The sequence below is a fragment of the Etheostoma spectabile genome, chromosome 9 (assembly GCF_008692095.1).
Source record: "Etheostoma spectabile isolate EspeVRDwgs_2016 chromosome 9, UIUC_Espe_1.0, whole genome shotgun sequence".
Classification (NCBI taxonomy): Eukaryota; Metazoa; Chordata; class Actinopteri; order Perciformes; family Percidae; genus Etheostoma; species Etheostoma spectabile.
In genome coordinates this window covers 6,910,183-6,920,998 of record NC_045741.1, presented here as the reverse complement: position 1 = coordinate 6,920,998, position 10,816 = coordinate 6,910,183, and the positions used below count along the sequence as shown (strand labels likewise).

Genomic DNA, 10,816 nt, shown 5'->3' with positions numbered 1-10,816 from the left:
AATCTTTAACATATTATAAGCTATAGTTATATCTATATAATAGCCATCAAAATGTTTATAGATGGTTTACAAAACAATTATTGACCACTGACAAAGCATAAAACCAAATGTACATGTGTTAAAACTGTATATATTTACTGTGTATCACACTAAACTAATGATGAAATAGGAAATTATAACATTATTGATAATAAGTAAATATTATAGATGATCATTTCATTGTTTATTAACAGTAAAATAACTACTAACTACAGTTTAATTAACTATCAATTTACCATTTATTAAGAATGGTTGTGATAAAGTGTTACCAAAATGTCTATTTATTGTGGAACTAACAAGATTATTCAGCAAATGTATGTCAATGTGAAGTTGACAGATCCCAGATATTTCATTCAGGTTTGAGATAAAGAATGTAATCATCATCTCCACCCCTCAGCGTATCTCAGCTGCAGATCAGAAACTCTTCAGCCAATCACAGCGCTGAGACTCAACAGCAGTGGTCCATAGCCCTTAACCGTGCTGGAAGAAAGGTAAACAAAGGCTTTGACATTAAGCCATTTCACATGAAATATTACAAGGATCAACAAACAATCAACACCGTTTGCTTCATAGGTGAGGCCATTTTTTGACAGAAATCATAAATTTTGATCACTGAAAGGAGTTTCTTATATATGGGCCAAACAACAATGGCTTACTTCTATGTGTCATTTTTTGCAACCATAGCTCTTAAAGGTGATTCAGCGCTTGTTCACGTCGAGCTAATAACATCAAACTAGGAAATACTTTTCATTTATCAACGTGTTGTAAGTTTTGTGTCCCCAGTAATTACAGCGTTGTCACACGAAAAAGAGCATTTGTAGCCTTCCGGTGTCATTGAAAGTGCTTGATACAAACTTTACAATAATTACAAAAAACATCTTTAAGTGTCTCACAGCAACCAGGGAAATAAAAAAAGTAGTTGATGTGATTGCTTTTATGAAAGGAAAGTTTTTAACTGTGCGATAGCAGCGACATTACAATAAGCACTGACTAGCGTGCATCCTATATTTAGAGGGATTACATACTGTTTGTGGTTAAAGTGAAGTGCATGTCGCGATACCAGGGTGGTATTTTCACAAGGGGTCACTTGATAAAAGGGACAGCACGATAAGAACAAAATTTACAAAAAACAAAACAGCTGCAGCCGTCCTCTCTTGTCATCTCCGCAGAAAGAAGTCTAATCAGATGCAGACATCAGCATCCAATGCCTGTAACGTTCCAGCAATAGCCTACAATTCAAAGTCCCTTCTGGCTCCAAAGTTGCAGGTTTTACAGCCCACCTACAGGTGAGAAAAGAGTGGATAGAGCGTCAATTCAGGACCGACTTGTGAATCCACTTGCACAAGAAAAGCAACACGCTGCTGTAGAACTCTCCGGTTAAGGTGAGAAGGTCCCAGGTTAGGTCCCAGAGTGAGTGTCTGGGGGTCGCTGCTGTAACGTCTCGTCTATGGTGACCACTGTCTCCTCCGATCTGATGGAGCTCAGGCAGTTAGAGTGGTTGAGGGATACGTAGCCCATCTCCACCAGCTGGGGCCTCTCGCCCAACTCACTCATCTCGTTCATGTTGTTGCTGATGCAGTTGATCTCCGTCTTGTTGCGGCTGCTAACTCGACGAGAGCCAAACACCCAGTCTGTAATGATACAAAGGCATAGCAGTGGTGTCATTCTGGATATCAGTGCAGAAAGGGGTGGGGGCAAATGATTTCTTCAAAAGCCCGGAGTCTTTTAGGGTTTAAGATAACTTCAACTTTATGTCATTTGGCCTCAGTATGTCTGACTGGACGGGCAAATCAATGGAGCAAAAGTTGTACAACTGGGGAAATAGTGCTGTTCGTTCCATGAACTCTGCTCCAAAAATAGGTTTCTAGATTAGTAATGCTGTTTACGCCAATTTCCTACCCTACCTATGCTACATAGCCTAACTTAAAAGCAGTAACATTGGGCCCCACACACACACACACACACGGACACACACAGAGGGAAGACAAAGGGGACAGTATAGTTAGCTTTGAGCTGAAACATGCAGAAGAAAGGAAGAAGCTTCCTGAGGAACAACTTTGATCCACGTCTGTCTTTTTGGTACAATTTGTTCTCAGTTAATCTCTCAGTTACTTTTGTTCAAATGTTGTTTAATTTTTAAATAATAACTTAAAAGTTTGAAATGTAAATATTGACTTTATTATTGATATCAATAATAATGTTGCTGTGCTTCTGTTTTTATCATCTTTTGACATTGGAACAAAAAAAGAACCTCAAAATGTACCTGTGTGTGAGTGTGTGTGTGTGTGTGTGTGTGTCTGTGTGTGTGTGTGTGTGTGTGTCTGTGTGTGCGTGCTACCATGGCAACGTCAGCCTGGAAAATCTGTTTGTTGAACTTGCTCTTGGAGGAGTGAACTAGCTGGATGATGTGTGGCTCACCTAACAAGGCTTAGTTCTTATCGCAGCAGCTTTCCTAAAAATGCCCCAAAGTAATCTCAAATTAAAAAATGTAAAAAAGAAAAAATTAGACAATTTTTGCCTCATTTTAGGTGGCAGGAGTGAAAATAACTTCTCCTGAACATTTGTTGTGTCCTGCTTTCAGAATGATGAGGACAGTTGGAGAACAATTAGATACAAAACAGGGTGTCGGCTCTAAATGGAGGATTTTTTTCCCCTTGGCAACCATCAGGATTTTCCCGAATGATGGACAGATTTTTAGGAATTTTATTATCTAAAAATGGCTCGAAAAATAGTGCCAACAGCTGCTGGAAAAAATCCACAAATCGGCCTTAATGTTTACAACTTCTGGCTCGGCCGCTGAGAGCAGATTTAGATAATTGTTTCATAAAAAAGATTTTAGAAGTAAGTGGGGGGCATAAGCTCATAAAAAGTCCACCTGTCTTTCTTTGCTTCTTTCGGTCCTTGTTTCCTTTCTTACTTTTGTTCAAGTCATTTCTCTTTCTTTCTGTGCTCTTTATCTTTCTCTAAGATATATCTTTTCTTTGTTTCTTCCTTCTGTCTTCCTTCCACCATTTCCTTTTCCCTTCCTTATTTCACCTGTGCATCCTTTTTTAATGTATATTTGTCAGGAACTGTGTGCACAAAAACGTTCTCAAGCAAAGAGAAGAGATGCTTCGTGCCAGATTTACAGCTAGACTTGCAACTAAAAACTATTTTCATTATTGATTAATCTTCAGGTTATGAAATGCATTTGCCCATAATATTTGAGGTCGTAGAACATATTCAAACAAAGTCAGATAAATTATGAATAATGTCCATCGCAATTATTTTGGAAGGTTCAAGTGAAGTCTTAAAAAAAGTCTCCAAAGTTATTCAACCCACAAAAATAAAACAAAGCAGAAGCTTAATACACAGGCAGAAATATGATACGCAGCTATTGATTTTTTTTTGCATAAAGGAATTGAGAAGTGTTTCCACCAAGTTTACGACAAGCTTTTAAAGATATTAAGCCCAAACATTCATGCACGGGGCAAAAACAAGCAAGCTGAGTATTTAGAACGTGCGCAGAACGCGACCGCAAACCCCATCTGACGGAAAGTTATGATGGGTTCAGCCTCTGTAATTCCATTAGAAGCAAAGCACCAGAAAATTGTTTCACGGGGAGATGTCTGCCGCACAGCCGCCCCATCATGAGCGGTGGAGCCTGTTTGGATCGGGACACATCAATCATTGTTCTGTCAGATGAAGAGCTGAGATTAAGGCCGACAGACGTGAGCATGAAGAGCAGATAGAAGGCAGAACGGGGTTCCTCAGACCCAAAACAAAGGGATACATGACCACAAGGGAAAACTACACTTCATAGTTCCATAATCCTATTTTTTCCCCATTAGTTATTGTTTCAGGTTAAAGTCTGATTTATAAATCTTCTTTTCCGTTGCTGAATGCTTCCATGACTCCTACGGCAACGTCTCAGTGGCACAATGTCACTGATGTAATATTTAATCAAACGGTTCTTCACTTAGGTACAGATTTGAGGTACTTGTACTTTGCTTGAGTCATTTCCTTTCATGGAACGTGGTAGGCTACTTTTACTCCACTACATTTATCTGACAGCTTTAGGTGCTTTACAAATTAAGATTTTTGAACACAAAAGATGCCCTGAAGAGTTTATAAAATATGGTGGTTAAAAAACAGCTAAAAGGGATTTGGCGGTAAATCAGTTAGTTGATTGGCAAAATTATTTTGATAGTTTCCGTCACTTTTCATGTCACCTTTACATGCATTCAGCTTCTCAAATATGAGGATTTCTTTTGCATTGAGTATTGTTACAGTAGGGTATATACACGACTTTCCATTTCTAGGATTGTTCAGCTACAGCTGTAAATTCTGCTAGATGTCCCATTTTTCCCGGATTATGTCCGTTACCTTCCGCTTCCTTTGTGTTGGAATTTTAAACTCCAGTGGATTTCTGAGGACTATGGTTACCTGCTCCTCAGATCTCTGCAGGGTAAATCCAGACAGCTAGCTAGACTATCTGTCCAATCTGAGGACTATGGTTACCTGGTCCTCAGATCTCTGCAGGGTAAAACCAGACAGCTAGACTATCTGTCCAATCTGAGTTTTCTCCTGACGACTAAAACAACTTTTGAACGTACACATGTTCCACCAAAACAAGTTCCTCCCCGGGGCTATTTAGCAGCGGCACCGGGGCTCCGTCCGGCGCTTAGCCCCACCCAAGACAATGTGATCGGGTTAAAGAAATCCCAATAAACCAGAGCAGGTTTTACTCCCATCCCGGAAAGCTGTGTGGACTCGCCAGACCCTCCCCCACAGCGCTGTGTAGAAAGGTTACAATAATACTGTAAGAACATTTTCCTGAACACATTTACATACCCTTAGTGAAGAAACATCAAGTATTATTAGTACACTAGTACTGAGTATTTTGCTTTTCATGTTTACTTACGTAAAGGACTGAATAAATCTTCCATCACTGCTGCTACTACCAAAATAACAAATATAAATAATGATAGGTAAACCAGAATAAGGGCGTTTTCACAGTTGGTCTGTTTCAGCCCACCAAAAGAACTCAGACCTGTTAGTCAGCCTTTTTTGCGCATATGGGACTCAGGCCCATATAAAAACCAACCGATTCGCTTTAAGTCTCCGTTGCAGTTCTCTTCATCTGTGCATTGAGCAAAGCAACACATTTTCACTGAAATGGGACAGGAACCCCGGTCTCCTGGGTAGAAGTCTTGTGGTGTTTGATCTTCCACCACACCAACCAGCATCCTTATGCAGATTTTCAGTCGTTCATACCATTTTCTCTCCTGAAACTACATCATCTTACAGCGCGTGGTCGAGCAGCTGCTCTTTCTGTTCCGTACAGACGCTGAAGGGGGATTTTTGTCTCAGTGTTTGACGCTAAAAGCCATTATTTAAAGCACCCATATTCTGCTTATTTTTAGGTTCATAATTGTATTTTGAGGTTATACCAGAATAGGTTTACATGGTTTCATTTTCCAAAAACATCGTATTTTTGTTGTACTGCACATTGTTGCGGATCCTGTTTTCACCCTGTGTGTTTGGGCCTCTGTTGTAGATACAGAGTGAGACAGGGGGCACCTTTCCATGGGCAGCCCCCCCACCACATCTCTCCATTAGCGCATGTATAGGTAACTCAGGTACTGAGCATGTGTGTGTAATTCAGGCCTGTAACAATTAGAGTGTAATTGTAATTTCCCCTTGTGGGACTAATACAGAATACATTATTATTATTATTCTCATTTGTTTTAGCCACAGAGTGAGACATCTCACATACAATATCTTTGTTGGGAGTCACACATGCTCAGTAGCTAGATCTTTGGTCAGTCCAAGGCAGGATCAGCAGGGAGACGTCTTCTAGACGAGGGACATATGTGGAATACCTGCAGAACAGGAACAGGAAGTAGTTCTTTTGGAGATTTTTGTCAACTAGTGTGTGTTGTAGCAGTGTTTTGCCATTGGGAATGAGCTAGCAGGCTAGCGCTAGCAGGCTAGCGCTATCATGCTACGGTTAGCCACCTCGTCTCTAGTGACGTAGAAAGCCGTGCAGATGTTGACCAGCTCACCCAGAGACTGAATACAGAGGACATTCAGAAACTGGATCTCACTCAGAACAACATGGGTAGTTTCTTTTACAAGTTTGTATACGTGTGGAAGCACCAGAGACACAAAATAACACCCTTACTCCCAGAAAAATAGATTTTTTTTTTTTTATATGGGCACTTTAAAATATATATATTATATACAATACACGTGTGGTTTTAACGATGTATTTATCATTAAAACATTTGAGTGTTGTCTGAGTGGAGGACAACACTCAGATGTGAGGTCCTGACCCCCCTGCTTGCTGTTTGCTGTTTACACCTATGTTTCCTTTACATGTGGACTGTAACATGTCTACAACAGGCTGCTTTGCTTTTCTAATGTTGCACCATGTCAGAAGAGGGAAGCATCTCGCTGTGAGCACGAGGCTTGACGCTGTCTTTTCCACCTGCCGCTGGTGAGAAGGAAAGCAGCCGTAAAACACACATTCTCCACATTTACACCTCAGAAAAATGCCCAGGAGCCCAAACACTCGGTGTGTTTTTTGTAAATGCGTATGTGTGAGTTTTCATACGAGGTGCAGGGTAGACAGACAGATGAGCTCTTACTGCCGGCCTGTTGAAGGGGGGTCAGCATGTCTCTGTGGCAAAGCTAAGTGCTGCAGACTGTGACCCATGTGAGCGTTGGTTTTTACCTGGTTCACTGCTTTCACCACCGTCACCTTCAGCAACCATCGACCTGCCTCCACCTACAAGCATGGAGCAAGAGAACAGACATGTTGGTGACTCTGCACACACTGCTCCATCTGGCTCTTATGAAATGACAAAGACAAGGCAAAGAAGGTGTGATAATGAAACATAGAAACCCGGCTAAAAAAGCAGGACAGACGTTTATTACAAATAGCCTACTTCAAGCTGATTAAAAAAAAAAAAAAAAGAGTAATATCCAGGAAATGAGAAAAAGCGTCTCAACCAGTCCCTTTGTGCATAGGAATAGTTTAGGAAATTTATTTTATGGAACTTTTTTTTTTCTCTGAGACATGCCACTGAAAAATGTAAACAATTTTGGAAAAACTGGAAATCATAATTGAATCTGAACAGATTTCTTGAACTGGATTTATTTTGCATGGAGAACTTTATTTTATCTCCTAATGCTGATATTGCGGCAGAGTGTTTAGGCATTTATATTTTTTCAATTCAGTTTTCCATCGGCCTGTGGCCCTGTCTATTTGCAGCGCACAGTTGTACATTTCTGTGGGTCGTTTTCATTTAGTTTAACTTGGATGTGTTTAAAAGAGAAATATGCCTGCCCTGCCATATGAAAGAAATATTTTGGTTAACTTTGAGTGATTATTCCCAATGCAGCTGCACACAAACAGAATGGATTTGGTTTAATAGACTGGTTTAGGAATCATTCAATGCAAAGCACATTTCATTAGTTTGTATAATGGAGTTCTGTAAAATATTGGTTTTATACGGGTTGCCTAGATTTTCAGAAGACAAGTCACAGACAATCCACCTGGCATTTCATAATCAGCAGATGTCACGGATCAGCTCACATGATCACGAAGCAGAACTGATCATTGCAAACTGTGTTGATGAAGGACAAACTGCGTCCTTTTGCTCAAAAAATAATACAAATTAGATAAAAAAAATGTCAGTTTGGAATTTGGGAAAAGCATATTTGAATGATATTGATACATCACTTGGGCTAAATAAATAAAAACAGCTATTTCCCAGGATTTACCAGGATTTCCGGGAAATGGGTTGTCTTTTCCCGGGATTTGATTCATCTAATTTTTAGATATTAAAATATAAAACCCTAGTCAACACCCAGCAGCTGCAGCTATGTGTACGAGCCAAAACGGCAGGTGTCGGGTTGGTTTTAGAGCCTTCATGCCTCTCAACAGACACAAGATGCGAGTAAAATGTCTGTGTGACATGAACAGGGCCCTTACGTGACAACAAGATGCGTTTTCAACTCAGACATTGTTCAAATTCCCCTACCCTGTCTCTATCCTGCTGGTAGCTAGCTCGCCCTGTTAGCTGTTAGCTGCTAGCTGCTAGCCGTTAGCTGCTAGCTGCCATCCGTTCAGTCGTGGTTCTGTGATAATCATCACGCAGCACGTGATTTTGTGCCGCACAATCACAAACTTTCAAGTACTGCATCCAATTTTAAAACAAACAACAAACAATAGTGTAGTACCCTCCCCCCCCCCCCCCCATGTCCAATGTTGCTGTCATTAACCATGAATGTCAATGACAGAGAATCCTAAAATATTATATCATTCCCACCAAAAACTTTTTTTCAGTATTACAAGATTTGTTGTGTCACCCCTAAATCTCAAAATGTGCAAATTTCTTGTAACAAACAAAGATGTGTTATACTGCTCCTAAACCCCCAAATTAGCATTTTTAAGAGGTCACAGTCTGAAAACCATTTATATTTCTTTCACAAAATATTTGACAATTTTAAAACCCTATAGGGTCTTGAGACAAAATTCAATGAGTGTGTCCTAAAAAAAAGTACATTGTAATAACCATATGTAGCCTACCCAAAACGCTTATCACTGTGTCCCTGTCCTGATCCGCCCCAGGTGAAACATTACTGAGTGAAATCTCCTGTTTTGCTCTAAATCACCTGATATAATAACCTCACTATCAGGTCAAGTCAGCACTAGGACAACTTAAAATAGGCTCATTGTTTCATTCATTATGTATCGCTGGATGCTCTTCGGAAATAGAGAAAGAGCAGACCTCGTCTCCATTTCTCACGCAGACACTTGCTGATAGTGTAGGACGTTTTCCTCACAAGGTCATTGGCTGAGAGCAGAACTATATAGAGCTATATAGGGATTACTGGTTTTAATAGCAAAACAACTGTCATATTAAAGTTAACCTTACCCTCAATAAATGCAGAACATGGCTGTCCCAAAACCTACTAATTTATCTAAGATGTTTGCCTTCTGTGTTATCAGTTTCAAACTGAAGCCAGTGACTCTCAAACTGGGCTCTGGGGGGGGGGGGGGGGGGGGGTTTCCAGTAGTCCAAATGCAAAATAAGGGAAAAGCTCTATTTCACTAATCTTTCAATGACGTTTTAGTTACTCCCATGTAAACGTGTATACATGTATATTAATTGTCTGTACCTTTACCTTCGTTTCATAATCAATTTATTAATCCCAGTACACACGCACACACACACACACACACACACACATACACACACACAAACACACACACACACACACCGCGTAAAAGGGGTCACATACCGACAAACTCATTAACCACGTCTTTGACCAGGTGTCCAACTATGGCATACGCCACCGCCACCACCACCAGCGCAGCCATGACCAGGTAGAGAACCGCTTTGGGCAGCGGGATGGAGTCTCGTGCAGGTGTGCGGTAGTCCGTGTACAGCAGGTCACTCTCGGAATAAGAGTACTGAAAGACGTGCTCCATGCCCGAGGTGTGGTTGGAGTTGAGCGGCGGGTTACTCGCGCTCATGGCGCTGTCCGGCTGCAGAGCTGTCACCATCGTGGTCGTCACATCCTCCGCTTTGTCGATGTTTACCAAACCTGTAGTTTTATTCATCAGAGGCAAAATCTGAGACAGAAAATAGCTCCAGTCCTTTATAGCACTCGTGTTGCATAAAAACATCGTTTCTACCATGTGAATACCTCAGGAAGGTTTGGATGTGCACGGTCACCAAGGCGCAAACAATCCAGAATGAAAAACAGCACTCTCCAGACTTGTCTTGCTTGAAAGTAACAGTTTTTTTTTTTTTTTAAACAATCCCAATTGTTTCCCTCAGATGTCAAAGTCTCTGTCTGACAGGAGCAGTGCCTCTGAAAACTTACCCACGCAGCTTTCACTGACAAAACACGCACAACGCGTTATTCATTGTCGGGCGGCGCGGCAGTTACGCGCGTATGCATGTACAGCTCATATCTTTCTGTGTTGCGCAGTCAAAAGTCAAAGCCCACTCTTTGACTTTTTCTTTCTCCAAACGTGAAATAAAAACAATACAGTGACAGAGCACAACAGCCGTCAATGTCTTCCAAGGAAAAGGACGTTCCGGAAAATATGTCAGCAATTTCCTTCTGATCATAAAACGCGTAAATGTTGGATGAAGGATCCAAGAATCCGTGACTGTATAGAGCCGGCGTCCCCGCGGCCGTTACATCCAGTGATGAGGACAATTACGCATGAAAAAAAACTGCACAAGTCACGACGCCTCCTCCACTCCTATCAGAGGTGTCCGGGGCTGAAATGTGCGGATGGTGTTGGGAGAGCGGGGACACCGGGACCCCATGGTTGCCCTTACCGTCGACCTCACGTGGGACGATGTTCCTCACACTCTGCAGCCCGGGGTGAGTTCACCTTTCTGCTACAGGACGGTGGTTCAGACCTCAGTGGGTTGCTTGTGTGCTGAGGTACGAAAAAATCCAACTAGGACACACATGCTTAGATGATGGTTTTAAAATGAGCCCTAGTGGAGACTATAGGACAGAGATGGCGCTCTTTGGTTATAAATCTTTACTTTCAGTAGACTACAGCTCAATTTAAATGAGACATAGTCTCATTAGGAACTTACAAAGGTTTAAACCAAGGTTATTATAGTTTTGCATTTTTCATTAGTTTCTGTAATTTAGTTTCAACTTTGTTTTCAAATTCAGTTTAGCTTTAGCGGTTAGATTATAGTTTTTATTAGTTTGTCTCTTTTTTGTAAATGGGTTATTTGCTGCATGCAGG

The 10,816-nt window shown here is 41.0% G+C and overlaps 1 protein-coding gene across 1 annotated transcript; it reads right to left on the bottom strand.

The window, feature by feature from the left end:
- Nucleotides 1-295: 295 nt before the first annotated feature.
- Nucleotides 296-10,484, bottom strand: LOC116695251 (uncharacterized). Its single transcript, XM_032525395.1, has 3 exons — nt 9,334-10,484; nt 6,758-6,811; nt 296-1,670 (listed from the first exon to the last, which is right to left on the bottom strand). The coding sequence occupies exons 1-3, from the start codon at nt 9,731-9,733 to the stop codon at nt 1,438-1,440; spliced, it is 687 nt and encodes a 228-aa protein (XP_032381286.1). The 5' UTR covers nt 9,734-10,484; the 3' UTR covers nt 296-1,437.
- Nucleotides 10,485-10,816: the final 332 nt, after the last annotated feature.

What these genes read in the sequence shown, in the direction of transcription:
- LOC116695251 (XM_032525395.1), bottom strand. Translation starts at nt 9,733, where the DNA reads ATGGTAGAAACGATGTTTTTATGCAACACGAGTGCTATAAAGGACTGG. An exon ending in CGTGGTTAATGAGTTTGTCG is followed by an intron (nt 6,812 to 9,333) that starts GTATGTGACCCC and finishes CCATGCTTGTAG; the next exon opens with GTGGAGGCAGGTCGATGGTT. An exon ending in TGGTGAAAGCAGTGAACCAG is followed by an intron (nt 1,671 to 6,757) that starts GTAAAAACCAAC and finishes GTATCATTACAG; the next exon opens with ACTGGGTGTTTGGCTCTCGT.